At 38.3% G+C, this 22560-nt stretch overlaps 1 protein-coding gene across 1 annotated transcript in view; it reads right to left on the bottom strand.

Annotated features, from left to right (window-relative positions):
• Window positions 1-13807: 13807 nt before the first annotated feature.
• LOC306903879 (cadherin-23-like) overlaps window positions 13808-22560 on the bottom strand; it is a gene marked incomplete at both ends in the record, with an annotated part of 51127 nt that continues 42374 nt past the window's right edge. The window contains 3 exons of the mRNA XM_079473419.1: window positions 13808-14041; window positions 14939-15088; window positions 21371-21559. Of these exons, the coding sequence (XP_079329545.1) occupies window positions 13808-14041; window positions 14939-15088; window positions 21371-21559 (573 nt within the window). The remainder of the gene's footprint in view (window positions 14042-14938; window positions 15089-21370; window positions 21560-22560) is intronic.

Consider the following 22560-nt stretch of genomic DNA (forward strand, 5'->3'; position numbering starts at 1 on the left):
TTCAATTTGCAGAATTGAATGAAAAACAGATGATTGATATAAATTATAAACTCTGAAGACTGAAACTTTTCCCTTTGTAACATCTTGTCCAGGTTTGATTCTAATCATAATGTGACATTATTGAAAAACAGATTTCTTTTCAGTACAAAATTTCATAGTCTGTATGAATAATATGAATCCCATTCATAATATGACTCCAGCTGACAATCTTGTGAAAAGATATCTTTCAGTTGGTCTAATAGCACATAGCATATAGTGGAGCTCTGCAGCGATCTACTGGTAAAAAGAGATTATGTTTTACTCTTAAAACCTCATTTTTCAAAAGATGGCCAAAAATCGTACACTAATTCATGTCAAATTATACCCATGAATTAAATTTAGAAATGTGGGTCATTAATAAAGTGAATTATACGTAGAACACTTTGGATAAAGATATGTATATATATATATATATCATAAATCCATCAAAAACTGCACACATATGGAGTAAAAACATGAATTAACATGCAATAAAATTGCCTCTCTATAGACCCCAAAGACCATGAGTGTACACCCCAAACGAAGACAACAAAAAGGTTACAGGCCATAGGAAAATCTAGGTGAATGCACATCTCTACAGTGTAAGGACCAACGGTCAGTGGCGTTCAAAGGAAAGGTTTATTATCTCGTGCATGAAGAATACATGTGATCCTATCTTAGAATCCGGTATCTCGTCGAATCAGTAAAAAGAGTAAAACTAATAACAGAAAGCGGCGTGACATGTCATTCTCACGCAATGTTCAAATCAGATCTATGTGTGCAGACACTTCAGTGCAGATCACAGTGTAAACTCTGTGTGTGGGTCTAAAGGAATTTATCAAGCGCTAAAAGGAAATGGATTCCAAACCTCACATGTAACTTTATGCAAATTATTACAAAGAGAAAAAAAACAAGCTATCAAATAAAAACAACTGCACAGCTGTGTTGTGAGAGAAAGAAAAACAAAGTTTGAGTATGAGAAGTGCTGCTTCTTTGTCCCTTTCAAACACACACGGTTAAACATCTGTTAGGATCCGGATATACAGAAAAGCCTATTTCTTTTATGGAAATGATAATCAGTCAGAGCAGATGTGCAGGTTTGTGTTAGATCTTCGTGGAATCAGGAATTCTTTTATCTTTGTTCATTTCTTATTGAGTGTTAGTTACCCATGTTTTACCAGATGCATGAAGATTTTCTGGTAGCGTGCGTGGACTCTAATTCCACATTTCCAGCAGTCACACACACACGTTTGCTTTTCAGCGATTACATGATGTTTTGTGGTGCATGTGCTGCTAACACCATTTGTCACATTTGATGAAACCCCATCTCAGATGAAATTAAATTTCAAGAACTTCATTTCATCAATGAATATGAAGCCGATAAGCTCCATTCTTTTAAAGCCTGTTCTGATTTTAAGGAGACATCAATCCTGATGCTCATAATCAGCTTTGCCTAAGTGTTTTCATTGTACTGATCTTAACAAGGTAAGCGTCCGGTGTAAGAGCATGTAGTGGAATTTCTCTTTCTCTCTCTGTATGTGTGTTTGATGGATAATGGTTGGGTGCTGGTAATGGCGTTTCAGTTGACTGGTGCTGTTGGTGTACAGGGTCACAGAGTTGTGCGAGTGTGTGCGGCTGTCACTGCCGCTATTAGAATCCATGATTCAAACGTGTCCTGATGATGACCTCACCCTATGTCTGTGCGTGTGTTTGGTCCTTGATAGCAAACCGGACAAAGCAGCAGGGTAGCATCAGGACAGAGTAGCTCTATATCTATAACACTGACTTGACCCTTCTCCAAAACAGAATAAATATCCAATGATATCAGACCTTGACAGATGCAGCCAATCACTGTGTTAATAAATACACCCATACAAAAATGTACACATGGATGATCAACAGTGTCTTACACTTGGCCATGCGTATTTTGTATATGAAGATCAATTTTTGTGACAACAGTCGCTATGATGACAGGGGACTTAATGCAGGCCAGGTGAGATAGACAGGGATCAGGAAGGCCGAGATGATAGTCATCTCACTCTTCCATTCCTCCACCCGGCTTCCGACACAAACACACAAACTCCAACAGAAACACAAAGACACTAAACTAAAGTCAGAGAGCAGAGGAACCGAGACTGAATGTGCACCTGATTGTTCAAAAGCAAACCCTGAAAGGACGTTTGTCTCTCGCTGACAGATGTCAAACAACATTTCAGTGTGGTTGAAAGCGGGAGTGACGGAAGAGCGAGAGGAAACCTTTAAGAATGGTCCGGCGCTGGCAGATAAGACAAACGGTGACTTTGAGATCCCTGACAGCTGTATTTATAATAAACCTTTAGCCAGAAAACAACGCAAGACTTTACATGCTGTTATTTCAAAACAATTTCTTCCAAGACAACCATACACAAAACCAAAAATATTAGACAGACAGATCATTTTATCTCGGTGAAAAATCTAAGTCCAACACAAATTCATCCCCAAGTTTGCAAGGCATAAAAACACATTTGTGTGTGTGTGTGAGAGAGAGAGTATTAGTCTCGGTGGTCAGACTGATTCTCTGACTAAGCTGTTTAGATCTGTTAGTGACACATTAATCCAACTGAGTGATCTGCCAAAACACCCGCGTGTAAACACACACACTTCTCACCCTGAGGGCCTGACTCATCTACAGAGATTAGCTAAAAAACTGACTTCAAAAGTTACTTTCATTACATCTTTATCTTCAAAAGCCTAGTTCATTTGACTAAACATTGTTTTAAGGATGTGCTTATGAACTGAAAGATTCATTCAATAAATTTGACCACGCTTTTTAAAGTCTTTGGACAGAACGGCCTATGCATCATTTAATTCACTTTCATTTCTATATAAACTATTTTGCCAGACGTGCACTTCCCGTTTCATTTTTTTTCATTCTTTTTAATTTCACTTACGGTATAATGAAGTCTTAACGACGTCGTAGATGATTTAACATGTTGATTCAGTTCTGAATGTTTTCATGGTTGTATTTTATTCTATCATGTGTGTAAAACAGGAAGGGCTCATGAACCGGTGGTGTGTTTACATTTTGCAAAATGGGCCACAGCGATTTTCACAATTTTGGACTTTTGCAAAGGAGCTTTAGAGAAAATACAATCTACCAGAAGAGAGAACAGCATAGAAATATTGAAAAGAAACTACATTAAATTAAATTAAATACATGATTTTGGTCAGTAGTAAAATTCTGTAAAACGGAAATGCCCGTTTAAACACATGAACATGTGCTTGTATTATATTTGTGTAGATAAATACATTTTAAACGTTCCAAACATTGTATGTTAAACAGGTTGTTAAGGAATATTTTCCACACCTTTTTAATGTTGAAATCCCGTAGACTTCCATTGTATGACAGTTCCATAAAACCAACCATCACACAGAGTTTCATCTTACTGTAAGAGTACCACAAATTAATCCCACACAAGTTTAATAACGGGATAATTTAACTAAAGCCATCTGACAAAACAGTTTTCGGTCTAACAGGATTAGATCAGACACACAGTCAGACAGCTGCAGAATGACGGCACACGAAGGCTGGAATAAAGTGTTTCAGGGAATCTGACAGAAGCTGGTGTGAGGAGCCAAACTGATAAAGTTCATCATTAAATGTCCCTTTTTAATAAGCAGGCAGAAGAAATGGCTGCAATTCAAACCAAACACAATCTGCACGAATGAGAGGAATATATTTTGAGAAAAGATGAGAAAAGGAACGACAAGGGGAGCCCCGCGGCGATGTGTGAGCCTTATCAACTGTTTACTGAATAAACCTATTACAGCAATTAGATAAACACACACACACACACAAAGATGAACGTCTTACAGACTGGAGGACGGTGATAAGAAAATGAGTACAACAGTGATTTAAAGAGAGTGGAAGAAAGCAAGGAGAACACGGATAAAATAAAATACTGTGGACGGAGAGAGATTGAGCAACTTTCCATTCAGACTTGGCCCTTACAAAAAATGGAGATTAAAATGAGTGTGATAGGAACAACTTAAACAACTATATCAGAGCACGGAGAGAGAAAGAGAGAGAGAGAATATGAGGTCTGTATTCGGCCAGCAGCTATATTTTAAAACAGACCATCATCACCAGCTGTCCTCCCTCCTCCTGCTCTTTATGATTAAAAGAAGAAATATAACTGAAGGGTACGAGGAGAGAGGAGGTGAACAACACCAAAGAGATAAAAAGCTCGAGACAGACTACAGATCCTTTATCAACTGTTATGAAACCGGGTTGGTGTTTTCTGCACTATTTTCTAAGAATGCAGCTCCACATTATGGATTACAATGAAAGTTATTTTATTATTGAGTCACCCTCAATGCCATTCCAAACCTGTGTTATGACTTTGTGCAGAACACAAATGAAGATATTTTGAAGAATGTTGGCAACCAAAAACAATGACCCCTCTTGACTTCCATTATATAGGCACAAACCACTGAGACATTCTTTTTTCCTTCAAATATCTTCTTAAGTGTTCCACAGAAAAAAGTCATATATAGGGTTTAAGGGCATGAGAGAAAATAAATAATAACAGCAAATATGGGGGTGAACTATCCCTTTGAGTTGGTGCACTACCTGTCTATTGTCTATCTATTATAATTTCAGACAACAGTTTAAAAAATGGTCTGTTGGTCACTTCACATGTTGCTCACATGGTCAAAGTAAATGGCAATTTATCGTGGATGGCAGATGGTTGAGAGAAATATCTATCTTACAGATACACAAACACACACACACTAAACAGAATCAGTCCGTGATCCAACACATTCACCGCGAGTACATACAGACCTAACGGGACAGAAATCCATTACTGCTATAATAGCTGAAGGAAAAGAGATTGTATGAATGCAAGTGAAAATAATAAACAGGACATGGAGAAATGCAAACAAACTGCTGCCGAAAGCCAAAGTGAAAACAAAGAAGCAATTTAGCAGATATGGGCTGACCTCATCTCATGAGACACATACAAACTAAATAACTATAAATATTTATAATGATAACCACTACCATCATTGATAAATATTAAACAATGCGTGCGTGCGTGTGCGCTGTGCTTGTGAGAATCCAGAAAACCTAATGAAAATTAAGCATTGAGGTATATCTATACAGTTATCCTCAACTTTTGAGGAAAATGTTGTGTTATTTCAAAATGGACAAACCCAACAGTTGGGTTATACAATAATATATACAACATTTCAGGGTTAATTTAACTGTTGGGTTTGTCCATTTTGAAATAACACAACATTTTCCTCAAAAGTTGAGGATAACTGTTAATTTAAATGCTGGGTCAAAGATAATATCAAAGATAATATACAAATAGAATATGCCATGTGAATCATTTAGGTAGAAGTGATCTTTTCTGGCATCGATGTGACCCATCTCTCACTCTCTCTCTCTCTCTCACACACACACACACACACACAGTGAATGTAAAGAGTGTGACACACACAGTATAGTTGATGATGATGCTGAGGGGAGCTGTCCACCAGTGTGGTGCTGAAATCACAACGGCCTTAGGGATGATTCTGCAACATGTGGCTCTGTTTCAAAACACAGCAAGCTGGTTTTGACGCCTACCCCCTGTAGGGCTACTGTGGGATTTTGTAACCTTACAATTGACCGTTTGCTCTACTTAGATAGGATTTGGTGGTGGTCTTGCTAATCTAGTTTAGCAGGCATCATCGTGGTCCCAAACTGCTGCGGAACTTGATGCTTCATGATTTCATTTTATTAAACACATAATCAGCTTTTGTATACACTATGTGATGGCTGCTAATGATAAAAGGAAGCATAAAGAACATGAACCATTGTGTGATCTTTTTGGTCTGTGAGATTAGTTTTCGACTGTAGATATATTTATTAAGGGTATACATGCTTTTCCCCCATATTGTAGATTTATCTTTTTTGGTCAAAATAATAGCACATTTTGTTTCAGTAGAGGTAAATGACACATACAGTATCGATACAGCAGCGTCCATTTCCCTGCAACTTTAAAATCAAACACACTTTCAGCATCAAGACACTGAGCCAGACTTTACTCCGATCATGCCCAAAAAACATGAGCTTGCACAGACGTCCTTTTACTTCCAGAAAATGTACTGTTACATAGCAGAATACTAGTACTTTACTGTAGGTGTATTGTAAGTGAGCTAATTGAAAGTACCTGTATGGTAGTGAATGTGCTGGATCACACCTGCTTTAGTCGTGAATAATGACACGCTGTGAAAGGTAATGAACGGCACTGAGCCGTGAATCTACCGCTGATTTTACTGACTTCAGTCAATCCTTTACGGCCGGATTTCAGCACTAAACTCACTTCACTTGATGAAATAAAAGACAGATTTTATGACGATGTTAAACAGACGGGGACTCACAATTAAGATGAATACGAGCGGCTGATAAGTGGTCATTAATGGTTAAGGAGGCTGTATATATGTCTGAAAGAGTGCTCAGCGGTTCATGACACTCAACAGGATCTTCCTTGTTCTCTTCAAATGAAAGATAAGAGGGTAATACCCTTTCTGTCTGTGTTTAGAAACAGTTGCTCTTCTGAAGGACCGTGATCGTTTCAGTCTGATCCTAACCATTTGAGGTCATTTGTGTCTTAAAGGTACAGCAGCCCAGTTCATTTCAACTTGGTCAAAGAGAGAGGGTGGAAAATAATCCTGAAAAACGAAATTATCTAAGAATGTTGACTGCCATTTTAAGCAAACTACAGGAAAAAATGAAATGCTAAATTCATTTTGAAGTTTTAAAGACCATTGTCTACCATTTCTCATGCAAACTGGAAGTTTTTGTCCCAAAAAGACAATACAACAAGTCAATGCCCAGACAATATGAGCACAAAAACTAGCCTCTTCATCTTTAAGGGGGTTATTCACCCAAAAATAAAATTCCTAACCCATATGAGATTCTTTCATCTTCACCTCTGGCTTCTTATTGACTTCCATTATATGGAAAAAGACATTCAACAAATACATACCCTTCATGTTCGATTTGGAACATCACAGACATTAAAAACTTTTCTTTTTGTGTGAACTATTTCTTTATCACACCGAGAATAAGTGATGTGTGTGGAGCGATATGCTAGTTGAGAACGTGTGTCCTTCAGCTGTCATACACACACTAAAATCCAGCCATGGCCCAAAATCCAGCGACTCAGAGTCTAAGCTCTTCGGGCTGGGTTCCAGGGCACAGATTAAGTTGAAAGTCTGACTAAAAACGGCGTTTAAAGGAACAATCAGCCCTGACAGTTTGATCTCTTTCAATTCTTGGTTTAAAGTGTCTGGAAACAACTCAAAGCAAAATTGAAAAAATGTTGAGAAAGTCTGTATGACAAACTAATGCAAGGTTTATGAACACAGAACTTCTTTTATAACCCTGAAAGAGATCCGTGCTCAAAACAAGACCATGACAAATTCATCAAACATCCTACATTCTCCATTTACTTCCCAAATGTTTGCATAAAGTTCTATATTACGTCATTATTTCGTTCTATTTTATATATTGTTGCTGTCCTTCCAAACCTGTAGATGTCCAAATTTGCTGTTTTTCAGGAAATTGAAAAAACTATAAACTATATGTTAGCAAGCACATTTTATTGGTTAGATATACGCAAAAGGGTAACTAATAATAATAATTTACGGCAAAAAAATAAGTCCGGAGATATGAGGTTTCAGAAGGATAGCAGTGATATATTTAAATGTGGGTACGGTTGTAAATCTGGCCATGGAGACAGACACAGAGAGTCAGCAAAGCCCAAATAAAGTTTTAACCAAGTACATAAAAATTATTAAAATTCACCATAAGCTAGAGCTGACAGCTATCTGACAGGTTTGCAATTGTCTGTGTTGGGGTGTGTGTTTGTGTGTGTGTGTTAAACATCTGTATAAAAAATGCAATTAATCCTGAATCACACACACAAACATTCTGGTTGGAAGGCATCACATGCGTTCAATGTAAAACAAACGTGCCTTTTTTTTAACATACATTGGACAAACTATGACGAAAGACAAACAATGCCCCCTCAAAAAACACATTACTGCTAACTTGATTGAGAGATACTGAGAGTTCGGTGTAGATAAAGGACAGAGCCGACAGAAAGCAAAAATCAACAGAACTTAAATCTCGACATTCGATTTTTTCTCAAGAGGTAGAGATTGTGGTTGGACCAAAAAGGAGAGAACTGAGATATCTGAAAGTGCAAAAACACGAGGCTGCCGCACATAACTGTCTGTCCCAGTCTGACCCTAGGGCATTGTGGGTAAAGTTACTACTCTATTGACTTTACAGGCTGTTACATTTATAAAGTGAGCCGCTGACAAATAGCAGACATCATTCATTGACATAACAGACGCATAGATCGCAGCCACACATAGACATCACATCAGTGATGGAGAGGAAGAGAAAGAGGCAGAGAGGTAGACCTCCTGGATACAATTCGGCTTTTTATTTAACAAAATGTAATGGAAATTTTCTAGTCTAGCTTCTTGATGTGTCTATCTATATGTTTATGAAGTTTCTATCTATGTTTTCTTCTCTATGTTATCATGTTTTTCTCTATACGCGTCATACCACTCTGCCTTTGCCCTCGAGCAGATGCCAAGATGTTCTGTTTGGAATAACGGGCATCACTTCTCGGAAACCAGCTCGGGATTCTGGCTAGGGGGCAAAGGGAGGGGGTTTCACGTAATCATATATATACTCTGGGTGCAGAAGGAAAGAGTGCCTTTGCTCTGCATCATGCTCATTGCTTATGATGCAGATTAAACGACAATAAAATACTTTGCAAAGTACCTGATGTCTCTGTGTGTTGCGTTTGTCAAAATTGACTCACCTTGATTAAGGAATAAGAAAATTCCACAACAATTTGGCGACGAGGATGGGATCACAAGGCTGACGGAGAACGGACTAGAGTTGACTGATCATCCTGGACATAGCAAATCCAGCTCTAACCCCATACAGGGACGAGAGAACTCTACTCCGGACCCCAAGCTGACGTGATCCCAAAAGAACTCAGTGCAAGGCACAAAAAGGAAAAGTGGTGAGTCAGATACATTTCTAAAAAGTCTGTAGAGCAGGGACTACTCTGAAATAGTAGATTTCTAAAAGGTCTGTAGAGCAGGGACTACTCTGAAATAGTAAATTTCTAAAAAATCTGTAGAGCAGGGACTACTCTGAATTAATAGATTTCTAAACAGTCTGTAGAGCAGGGATTACTCTGAAATAAAATAGAATTCTAAAAAGTCTGTAGAGCAGGGACTACTCTGAAATAGAAAGAACATTTCTAAACAGTCTGTAGAGGGGGACTACTCTGAATCGTGAAAAATGGGACAAGGAAGATCCCATATGATATGGATAAACCAACATACAGAGAAATGAGGAAAAGGTGGGGAACGGGAAGTTTACAAGGTGTACCCTATTTAATAGAAAAAGCTAACTTTCCAGAAAACGGTACATTTAGTACCACAAAATTAGGGAAAATAAGAGAACACATGGGGAAAAAGGACATATTTAAAATGTCCAAAAAAGAAAGAGAAAAATATGACGAAGCGTGTAAATGTTTAGAATTATGGGAGAGGGAAGCTAATAGACGTGACTATGTTTTTAAAGGAATGGCATTGGAAGAACTGCCACCACCGAAAACTCCATTGTACCCTGTTTTGCTTGAATATAATGATTTAACCCCTCTGTCTTCTTTACCCCCATCTATGACTTGTTACAACCACCAACCGGAGGATGATTGTGTCCCTCCTCACCGACATCTGAACCCGATCGAGGCAGCTCCAGTGCCCCCACCAGTGTCTCCACCAGCACCAGTGCCGTCTCCACCACAGCCCGTGGTGTGTCAAAAGCAAGAAAGAGCGCAACCAGCACCGACAGACAAAGAACTTTTGACATTTTGCAAAGAATTCTCACCCTCAATGAAAGAATTAGAGAGACTGTTGAAAGTCAAACTGAAACCATCTGACCTGAGAAAGTTACAGGGTAAATGGCCTGTGGAGGAAGTATTTAAAGAACATTCTGGACTTCAACCTGATGCAGACGGACCGGACATTGGTCCGTTCGAAGGACATTTCAGATCCACTTTTCTGCGGAACCTCAGAGAAGAGCTGAGACGAGAAGTGGAAAAATCGTGCATCGAGCCAGATCACATGAGAATGAGTGAGATCGTCCGTCATGCTGTACACGCCGAAAGACAAACAGGCAAGAAAGAGCTTCAGAAGAAAAACACCCAAGATAAAGAACTCCACATGGCTCTAATGAATATCGGAGGAGAACACGGAAGAATAGGAAGATGGCGAGGGAGAGGAGGTTTTAAACCCTCTAGCACCTATGATCCAGAGAAATGTTTCAATTGTGGAAGAACGGGGCACTGGCGGAACGACTGTCCGAAGCCTCTGAGACCAATGGGGTCAAAGAAAAGGTAGATGGAAGTGAGGAGGTGAGGCATCATTCCGAGGGTGGTGAGTATGATTTCCCTTAGCATATGCAATGAAGAAATGCTTTTTCCTACTGTATGCAATGAAGATCTGCTTAGCTCACATTCCATGATGAATGAAAACGCTTTCTGAACTTTGCTAAAATGCACAATGCTTGTGTGCAACAAACCGCTTGAATTTTTGATAGATTCAGGGGCAACAAATAGCCTACTGTGATTCACAAGAAGTGTTTAAATTTGCCAGAGTCTAAACTAGCTGTGTTTTCCCTAAATGCTAGTGGCTCTAATGTAAAATAATTTATGTCAAAAGGGTGCAATGTGAGTTGGGGAGTGTCAAATTTCAACACAGGTTTCTCATGTCTGACTGCTGCCCGATTCATTTGCTGGGCAGAGTCATAATGTGTATGATGACAGATTGAGCATGATATCAACACGACCCGAGTGCAGCGCTCGTACAGCTGTACGATGTAGTTTTGAATTACGTAAATATGATGTAGAAAGTATTGCCTCACAGAGCCTCATGACGTTGATTACAATGGTGTGGGGAGCTGTGGGTGTTTTGCTGACAAATATGCGCACGCCATAGAATGGGTTAAAAGGGATGACGTGCAATATTCAAATTTGTTGCACGCCCATCGTGAGAATCATGCCTGTCTGTCAGCAACAAGGGGACTTGAAGTGTTTTCACACACTAAAAAAGATTAATGATGAGTATTGACATACCAGAAATTTTGGTAAAGGTGCCCGTTCAACTGTTGGTAACAGGAAAATATTATGTTGAGTTGATTAGGATTTGTGAGCCTGTTGTGATAACGCCCAAGGGTAATTTTCGTCCACGCAAACAGCAATTCCCCCTCAAAACAGAAGCCTCAAACCAGAAGCCCTCAATGGCATAAGGCCAATATTTAATGAGTTTAAAAAGATTAAAAAATAAAGGCATAGTTGTGCCATGCCCAAATTTACCGGTGCGCAGGTCTTTGTTTCCAGTTAAAAAGATAAGAGAAAAGAACACAAAGTAAAATGTCTCCAAAGTCCAGCTGGCAAAAAACGATTTGTTCATTTTTGGGTCACGAAATTACTGACCGCGGCAGACAGCTGTCCGCAAAGCGTGTCTGCAATTACAGACATCGCAAGTCCAAAAGCAAAGAAGCAATTGATATCATTTTTAGGGACCATTTCTCTGCTCAGACAGCAGAGCTCATTGCACTCACACACGCATGCAAATTAGCAAAGAATAAAAATGCATACATTCACACAGATAGTAGATATGCATTTGGTGTAACTCATGATTTTGGCACACTGTGTAAACACAGAAACTTTGTAAAAGCTGATGGTAAAAAGATTCTTACACACAGGTTGCTGATATGCTTTCTGCCATTCTTATCCCATCAGCCATTGTTGTGTGTGACTATGCCACACACACTTTTGTATCTGAAACTATTTTTTGCAGGAAGCCGACGAGCTGACCTTGCAGCAAAGCAAGCAACATCAGAGACAGACAGATTGTCTCCAGAAATCACTAACAAAACTCTTTCCCTTGCAGAGATGCAAACATTTTGCGGAACCAGCTGAATGTAAATACACAGACAATGTGCTTCACCTGTTTGCCAAAACATTTTTTCCCTGCTTTTGCAATTTTGACACGTGGTCTAGACCACGTGTCAAAAGGGGGGATGTTACAAGCAATGTGTTTTTGTGTTTTTTGCTCTCAAAATGTTTGTGCAGGTCAAAAGAGCAGTAGCAAATGGAGCTGACAAATCATTACACAGCTTCCAGGAAGTCGTGGGAAAGACACACCTCCCACTGCAAAAAGGTCCAAGGAGGGGCAACTCCATCCACAATGGCTCTTCGCAATCGTCGTGCTGACCAAGGGAATCAACTGTTCCAGTCGGGGACGCATCGAACCCCGAGAAATTAGAGATTATAGAATTTTGTTTCTGTGCAACACTATATTCAAAGTTTAATAAAATGGTATGGGGAGGGACAGTGTTACCCTAATTCTGTTAGGTACTGGGGAACAAATATGTATTTGTGTAGAGGTACGTGTACCTCAGTTGATGTTCTGGATAAGGCAACAAAATTTGAAAATGTGGGCCATTATGTCCCCTGGGACTGCCAAATAAAAAGGAAAAAGAAAAAGTTTTAGACTAGCTCTAACTCAGAAAAATTTTAGTTATGAGGGAACGGGAGCAACTTCACAAATGAGAGTGGAAATATGGAAAGTGACGAAGGCTGAAGCAGGTGGTGTTACCAATTCTAGTGGGATTTTAAGAACTGTTTAGATAGAAGAATGAAACCTATAAGAGAAAGGGCGTTGCTCATCTTACATGGTCAAAGTATAAAGATTTTGGTTATCATATATGATAAAAGGGGGGAATGTAATGGAAATTTTCTAGTCTAGCTTCTTGATGTGTCTATCTATATGTTTATGAAGTTTCTATCTATGTTTTCTTCTCTATGTTATCATGTTTTTCTCTATACGCGTCATACCACTCTGCCTTTGCCCTCGAGCAGATGCCAAGATGTTCTGTTTGGAATAACGGGCATCACTTCTCGGAAACCAGCTCGGGATTCTGGCTAGGGGGCAAAGGGAGGGGGTTTCACGTAATCATATATATACTCTGGGTGCAGAAGGAAAGAGTGCCTTTGCTCTGCATCATGCTCATTGCTTATGATGCAGATTAAACGACAATAAAATACTTTGCAAAGTACCTGATGTCTCTGTGTGTTGCGTTTGTCAAAATTGACTCACCTTGATTAAGGAATAAGAAAATTCCACAACAAAAGAATGACCAATGCTAACAAATATGACAAGAGCCACTTGTTAAAGTCCACAGGAAATCAAAAACAACGTTTGGGGGATTTTAGTATAAGCATTAAAGGGACAGTAACATCTTTATTTACTCAACATCAAGTTGTTGTAAATCTGTATAAATGTCTTTGTTCTAATGAACAAGGAAAAAGCTATTGGGAAGAATGTAGGAAAGGAAACAGACCTTGGACTGCCCTTCATTTAATATTGTCAAAATGCAGAAGCGCTGAATTAGTTTCTATGATTAGAATCAGTGCACACTTACAGGATTCCTGCACTTCTCCGTGTTTCCAGAGTTGGATTGTGTATCGATCTGTATTGATTTCCATACCGTGCTGAGGAGCGAGTGCGAGAGCGACAGAGGCGGACTGATGATGGCACTGAATTTATGATCTGCGTGTGGCTGCCATTTATTTTGCGTAAAATGACCTTCGGCGCTCGGAGACCGTGCGCTGAAATCAAATATATGACGGCGTTCCAGCGAAGCAGTCCTACATAACTATACATCATGACTTTGCCTCCAAAGGCGCATGTTTGATAATAAAACTTTACAAGTTGTTATGAGTGTGCGTACCTGTATTCGAAGCAGAGATGTTCCAGGTGCTGTACTCTCAGGTAAACTGATGTTATAAAGCGTCTGGCTGAATATGGGCCTGTTGTCGTTCTCGTTGATGAGGTCGATGAAGACTCGGGCGAAACCCACATGCTCAGAAAGAGACTCATTGGCATAAAGCTGGAAAAGAAAGCAGATCTTCAGACGTCACAACATCTACGGGATGTGTCAACATTGCAATTAAAAAAAACACCGTATTTTATTTAGAGCAGATGTTTGCGCGAGTCTGAAGAAACACACTATTTATTGCTTGAGGTATCACCTGACTGAAGGAACCGCTTGTCTTTGTCTGAAAAACGCTTGTGTTTTGTACTGTTGTTGTACTAGACTGCAGTCATTTGTCAGTTCAGCTAGTAACTCCATCGCTGGAGGGGCGGCTTTAGTCGGTTAAACTAAATCAAAATGTAAAAACACGAACTGCACCGGCACAACATCACTGCTCAATCCGTACGTACAGTATTTCTATAGTATTTCTTTCTAAATCTGTTTTTAATTACCATACAAACACGGTTACTTTCAGACTTTTCTAAATGATTAAAGAAATAAAATGGCTGCAGATCTATTGAGCTTTGGAATCGAGAAAGATTTCTGAAATTCATAATGCATAATGTTTAATGTGAGTCTCATATTAAATTCTCTCGGCGGAGATAAAGAGACTCCCTGAATCCAAGGACATTTCAGAACACGTCCCTTAAATATCCTACGCTGAGACGACTATGTGATCTTAATAAATATGCATTAAAAAGTACGAATACCTACAAATGCTTAACCTGCAGCCATTCATCATTTTTATACTTTACATAAAAAATATTTATACACACTAATATATTACTCATGCATTTATTTATTGTCTGAAACTAACACGCTTCTTTGCCATGGCATGTGAGAAATATGTACACTTAAACTATACTTAGCATTGAATAACCTACACATATGAGATTAGATTGGAAATAATTGAGAAGGATTTGAGATTTGTGAACGCATTATTGAGCTTGCGCGTGTGTTTGCTAAACTCACAGAAAAACTGTAGCTCCTGATGGTTTCGTAGTCCAGCGGGACGGCCACACGCACACGGATGTCAGCTCTTCCCTGAACCGAGGTGGGAGAGATGGTGAAGTGCTCCGAATTATTCCCCGTCAGGACCACCTGAAACATGCTGTTCACTCCCTGGAGGGAAAAAACACATAAAGCACACAAAGAAAAAGAGTTTGTCACACAAAAACCAAATGTTACAAATATGCCCTAATTTTCCAAATGATTCTCCAACACAGACATTGCTTTCCTAGCTCAGTGGTTATGAGCATGGCGCAAGCAACACCAAGATCATGGGTTCGATCTCAGGGATTGCACATACTTAGAATGAATGTATTGTATAATGCAATGTAAGTCGCTTTGGATAAAAGCGTCGGATAAATGCATAAATGTACATAACCCGCGGGTCCCCTTACATGGAATTCACCATGTTTTTTCTACAGTTGCTCAAAACAGACAAAATGCTCGACAGAGCACATTTGTGAATACTTTATCTCCTTTGGCAAAGAAGCAAACACGTGACGACACCTTTGTTCTTTGTCAGCCACCGTAGTGCTTCAAAAGGAAGGGAGGGAGTGAGCCGTTTGCTCCGCATTGCTCTTTTAAATTAGCTTTACAAGACATTTCAACCTAAATTATGTTTAACTGATTTCAAAATCAAGTTGCATTTGTGTAACCCAAAAAAATCCAGTTAAACCAATTTCAACTTTATTTTATAAATCAGCATAAAATGATATAAATGACTTCTGTGTTTTTAAGTTGATTTTATTACAATGTATGCTAGGCACATTTACTTGACATATTTATTTATTTTTTTATTGTATAATATCAATTAGGTTCTATTTAAAAAAAAATGTTGGAAAAACGTCCGTGAATGTTGACACTTTAATGAAATATGGAACCGGACTCCGTGTCTCATGAAGAATAATAGCATACCCTCTAAGCATCATTTCTTCTTTTTATTAGACACAAATAAAAGTGGCTATTTTAAATAATACAATAATTCTCAGTAACCGTGTCAGTCTCATAAACGCTCTGATTCTGGTACACAGAGAGATGACGGTAGAGACTCATTACTGTCATCTCTCTTCTGTTAGCAGCGGAGGTTTGGGAGATGAACGCACATCTGGCGGCATGTAAACTCTTCCATGACGCAACACTATTTTAGAAAGCACGATCATCAAATACCTCAACGAAATACACACTGTGATTAAATAAAAAGTGTTTGTGTGCAAGAGGTGAAAGTTACAGTGATGGAGCGATCTGCTGACTGAGAGTTATCCCAGCTGTCACAACAAATGTATGTCGAGAAGAAATGTAGTTGAAACTGATGTGAGTCGAACACACGGACATGAGCACATATACAAACACTCTCAGAAAAGCAATATTGTCGAGTGTGGAGAGTAGAAAGTGTGATTGATTATTGTGTGTGTTTACTCGCTGCTTATCTACTAAGTCCAAACTTATCTATCGCTACAATCACTTCATCTCTTCTTGTCTCCTTTTCTCTTTCTTTTTTTTCTGGCGTAATCTCTCTCTCTCACACGCAAGAAAAGAGACGATGGGTTAAGGGGTTTAGACTTATCAGATCACACCACACACTTTTGCACACTTGCACTTAAAAATCATTTTTAGAATCTGTCATTTAAAGTGCATTCGGAAAAATTTGGTTCATTTTTGGTGAATCAGTTCAAGCTGTTGGTTTTGATGCGTCAGTTTATGACTCTGATTCACCTGGTTGTCATGGCTGTTGACAGACATACAGCCTACATTACAAATATGTTCACAACAAATGTTGCTTTTTATTACAATGCATGCTATATTACTATATAAATACTAATTATAATGTATATAAAGCGTAGATTTTTCCTTTCTATTTTAATTCATCCTGTTTATCTTCCTATTTCTATATTCATTGTTATTATTACAATTTCTATATTATACACCAGGTAAATTAATTGATTTATAATAATAAATGCTCAATTGAAAATAAACAATGAAAAATGTCTATATAATTAAACTAGGATTTAACTGTATTTTACTTTTGAACTTATGGATAAACTTAGCTAAAATGTCTGATTAAAAAATTAACATTGGTAAATCAACCACATAAACAAACATGTGGCCCAAACTTAACTTCCAGTAGAATAACCGTTTTTTAAATTAAATGCAATACAATTAATTAAAAATACAATATGAATATTAATTACATCTCAAATAAAATGTTACATAATAACCAAACACGGACTGGAAGTTAACTTCAGGCCAGAGCGTGCATCCCATAAAACCGTCTTAAATGCTGCGATATATACTAAACATACTCACAAGTACTTTTATGAGTATTTTAGGTTACATTTAAAATATTTTATAATTATTATATTTCATATCTAATATATTACCTTATATCTTTATATACAAAAAATCCAGTATACTTAATAAAGCACACAAACAGTCACACACACACACACACACACACACACACACACAGGCTCATTCCATTTGCAGACGAAGTCATTTGTGACCACAGCGTGGGGAATTGATCCGGACAGAGAAAATAGTTTCAGAGTTCAATAAACATTTAACCGGAGGTGTTTCCATACACGCAGAAAGAACAAGAAAATAAAAGAGTGTGCGCTTGAACGCATGAAAAAAGAGCAATAACCCAAGTGTGCCGCTTACACAAAAAAAGAGCAACACTCCAGGTTAATCTGTGATATTCACTTCTTTTATTTCGCTAGTTTATGAAAATCTCTCCATCACGTCGCTCCTCGGGTGGACGTGTAATTGAGGAGGAGAATGAAGAGCCGGAGGGCTCGCTGTGGGATATCTGACCAAATAAACACACACCAAACAGATGGGAGGAAAGAAACGGAGATTTAAAGTTCGGCATCAAAGTCAAACCCTTGAAGACAAACACAATCACGAGACTCATTTATCCGAACGTGCTTTTCTAAATCACCCTGTTTTACGATCTGCATAATATCATAAACGCAAACGCTACGAATGCAAATGTCATCGTGAGACAACAAACAATATTTTTCTTGACAGTTAAAAGTTTGCTGTAGGAGTGACTGACAGGATCTTTCATCACGAGCCGAGTATTCTGATCTGCACTTTAGCGCTAATGAAACCAGACTGCAATTGCTGACATAATACTTCATTATCTCGTAATGATCTTCAGTTTAAAAGCACGCTGGATGAGATCCGCTAATGACTATACAAGTGCTTTTTCAGCTTTAAAGGTAATGTGCGTCATTTTCTGATGCTAAAATACGTTCCCCCATCCCGGCTTTACTCGCTAAAAATGCAAGTCATTTGAAAGTTGGTTTTTATGAGAAATATAACACTGTGGCTCTGTTAAAACTCAAAGCTCTGTTTGTATAAGTGGAGTGTACAAGAAACCTATTATTTCTCTCTTATATTTCTTTTGCTGACACGAACTGTTTGTTGATCTCAAGTTGGCATCTTTATATCATCTACAAAAAAGTGTTTTTGCGCTCATCCTATGCACCTCCAACCTAAACTAAACAGACCTGATCACACAATAATCGCTCAAATAAAAAAGATGCACCTTTCATCTTCAACGTGACGACAATAGTACTGGCTAACTACCCAGCGCACATCTCTATCCATAATCAAAACAACTACCAAAGATAAAAAAACCTTCAGTCACGTTCACACGAAACGCGGCCACATCGAAGCGACACGGAGGACGACGCTCTAGATCGATGGAGGAATTACATCGGCGGTTAAAATAACCGCCTTGTTGTTGTTTGGGGCGCTTAGAGAGCCATTGTGGCTGATGGGGGCTATTTAAAGAGCCATCCAATATGCAGGGATGTCAGCGCTCACTGGCTATAAGCGTAATTGCCCGTCCATTTGCTTGAACCACTACAGAGGAGATAAAAGCCGCCTGTCACACACACATCAGCAGGAAAGTCTGAAGATGAACCATGCAGAAAACCTCTGAAAAACTCAAGTATTTGTGAGCGTAAATAATGTATATAGTGTTCGTGGGAATTGGCGGGGCAGGGCAATCCTGTGAATTGAGTTCTTTTCTAAATGTTTTATATCATCGCTGTCCTTCTGAAACCCGTATGTCCAAATATTCCTGTTTTTCAGGAAATGGAAAAAAAACCCAATTCGATTGCATACTGTGTTGACAAGCACTTTTTGATACTTTTATTGGTTAGATATTTGCAGAATCCAATGACAAACATAAAGGGTGATTAATAAGGATTAATATGGAGATATGAGGTTTCATAAGGACTGGAGCGATGTATTTACTTTATTATTGAGGCATTGAAATGAATTTCACTGGAGACTGTTCTGTGAATTTACACGGTTTTAAAATGCTCAATATTACATCATTTTATGTTTTCTACTAGAAATAGTCCAGGAAATAACTGGTCTAGCAGCTGAACATGAACAACAAAATCATCTTAATATAGGTATTCATACCCCAGTGCATGTTGGGACAGTTTGCAATCTGCAAACTCTCGTTTCACTTTAAAAATCAAAGAAGATCTTGCAAGAAAAGCTGCATTAAGCAGAATTGTTAACTGTTAAGTAAGCCATGAGTACGAATATCACAACATTGAGAAAACCCCCAAAAAACTAAAAGAATCAAATAAATCTTTGGTTCTTTTATCTGCATTATTTTCTTGATCTTAAAGGAAGTCTTACAGTATAAAAGCAGGAAAAAGGCAGTCTTAACCTTCTATCCTCAGGCTTCCTTTTCAAACCCAGTTAGTCTCTTCAAACACATGCACATCGAGACTGAGGTGTTTATTAAACTCTCAGAGACCCTGGAAGATTCATCTTGCATAAGGATCAGAGTCAAGCCTCATTTTGATCTGTATCTCTACTGCATGATGGCTCGCTGTCTTCAAAGCTCTGGTGCCTAAAGTGTACGGTGGCAAAAATATACAGCGATTTCTTCCCTCCAAGAGAAAAAAAGTTCACAATTCAATACACTGGAAAAGGGAAAACCGGACAATATGTCACGGAAAGAGATTGTTGTGCGCCAAAGTGAATATACGGTTACAGATCATCATAGTAAACAATTGTATATTGAAATGACTTATAAAGCCAATATGGTTGTACTTAAAAATTGTGTCTCAAGAGAAGAACCTGAGAAGAAATGGACCGAGCTTTGCTCGCCATTCATTCACATTGCTGTCTAGAAGCAGCAACTGAAATCGATGTTTATTGTCTATTGAAATCTATTGTCTTGTTTTGCTACGAGTTTCAATTTTAAAACACCAATTTTGGCTGTTTAGTATGGATGGTGATCAGTATTTAATGACACAAAGCTGTCTTTGAAGGGTGAAGGATAAAGTAAGGGCACTTGGATATGACGGAGAGTTCGGGAAGACTAATATAATTTTGACATGCCAATCAAAAGTGACAGGGCCGTAAAAGTGTTTGAGGTAAAGCCGAGCGGTGATAACACTTCATGCCTTGCAGAAGAACCTCAATCCCGTTCTTTGGTCCACTTCTTATCTTTCCAACACATTTCACTTCCAACCATCCTGTGCGCTTACTTACAAACACACAAATGACTTGATACACCAATATGCTTTAACGAAAGCAAAAATGATCACAAACAATTTATCACTTCAATACGGATGTTTTGCTTACTGGATTTTAATATTTACAAGCTGTCACATTTCTAGAACAAGGCACTGGAATGAAGATGGAGACCTCCTTTTTAACTTGGTGGCAATATTTCTGTACCTGGACTACTGGAAACCACTTAAAAATGTAGAGAAAGGACCATTTTCGGTTCCTCGGGCAAGCCTTCAGTCAAATGTTTTCAAAGGAACCATTTCTCGCCCATATGCTATAAAGAATATTTTTCTCCTACAAAGACACTTTTGTGAAACATAAATATTCTGCAAACCCTAAAGGTCGTTTATATTGGGTATATATTGTCGGACTAGGACATTATAAACAGTGACACAAAAATACAGTCAGGCAGTGTGAATGTGAAAGAAGACTTGTGATTCACATATGATATAAACTCGAAATGTGCTGAGTTTAAAGTATGTCCATCTCAGCCAGCGTAAAGATCAAAATTTCAGACTGACAACGTCAAACACTGCTTACAGATCTAAAAGAATTAGTGTTGAGTTATGCGAAGACGTTGCTGACTGAACACTTTCACAATGTTGACTGACAGGGGTTGAGCGGGATGTTACAGGTGAGAAAGCTTGACACCTGACCGATTCGTTCCACAGCTAGATACAAGCGGTGAGCCCGGACAGAAGCTTCTTACATCAGAAATGTCTAGACTATGTTTTATGAACAATCATTATGTTTCAGGAATACAATCACACAGAAAAACATTCTCTTGCACAACATTTTCATCCAAGGGGTTGATGTGATAACGTGTGTATGTTTACGGTATCTCACCTCATCTTTGTCTTCAACCTGTATGAAGAGAGGGAGAGCAAAGCCGACCTGCGCCAGCTCAGGGATGAGGACGCGGTATTCAGAGCTGTTAAATCTGGGAGGATTATCGTTCTTATCGATCAGCAGGATGGTGAAGGTGGTCATGACTGTAGCAGATGAGGGCGAGCGGTCATCATTCAGTTCAGTAGCCTAGAGAGAAACAAAAAGATGTCTACAATATCAGTATATTTAAACCATTGATTCAACGCATAAAACGTCTGACACACATTCTGCCCACTTGTTCTCGTTTTAGGAATTGGATGCCTTTTTAATTCAACCCACAGGATATTGAATTAGAATGAGAGAAAGTGGTGTTTACAGAGCTGAAATAGAGGGATTTCAGTGTATTTTTTCCAAGAATGTTTGTAAGCAAGCTTTGTGAGAAATTGTACTTGATTCTTTGATAATGTTTTGCACTTACGCACTGAAAGAAAATGTGAAGAAGAGTTCTTAGGAAATGGATTTAAACTGAATTCTTATTGAAATCTAAAAGAATTATCAAAAATCTAATTTCATCCGCAAACATGCAAGGAAGAGCAAGGTTATTACAGTTTTCTAAAATGAAAAAGAAACATTAAGACGTTTACGTGAAATGAAATAAAATATCTAAACAAAATATCCAACAAAAAATGTTGCCTTAGCAATAAACTGATTTGTGTTTTATTTTGAATCATCTTTTATACCATATAAATAAATCATATATAAATAATTAAATGAAAAAAGACATGAAACGATTAAAAAAATTATAATAATGATTCAAATTCACTATAAATATCCAAATATAAACAAAACTACAAAAAAAGAGAACTGTAATAACTCTGGGGGAGAGAAACATGACAAACTTTGTGAATGAGGTGTTGTAAGTTTAGTAGAAGTGTCATATTTTAGTACAGTACAGTACATCCCACACATTTAAAGGAACGTCATTCGCAATCATTCAGATCCATTTGTTTGCAAAGAAAAAGAAGCTGTTCTGAAGAAAAACCGTTCTCGGCTCCCACCAGTGGGAGACAAGAAATGAGAAAAGACGGATGTGATAATAGAAGGAAACTGGCAGTAAGTCGCGTTAACGTTTAGACCTCAATCTCTTCCATTTGTTCTTTATTAAATCAGAGGGGAGGATTCTGGGAGAAATCCCACAGGTCTAAGGT

Source organism: Barbatula barbatula (genome assembly GCF_947034865.1).
Source record: "Barbatula barbatula genome assembly, chromosome: 14".
Taxonomy (NCBI): Eukaryota; Metazoa; Chordata; class Actinopteri; order Cypriniformes; family Nemacheilidae; genus Barbatula; species Barbatula barbatula.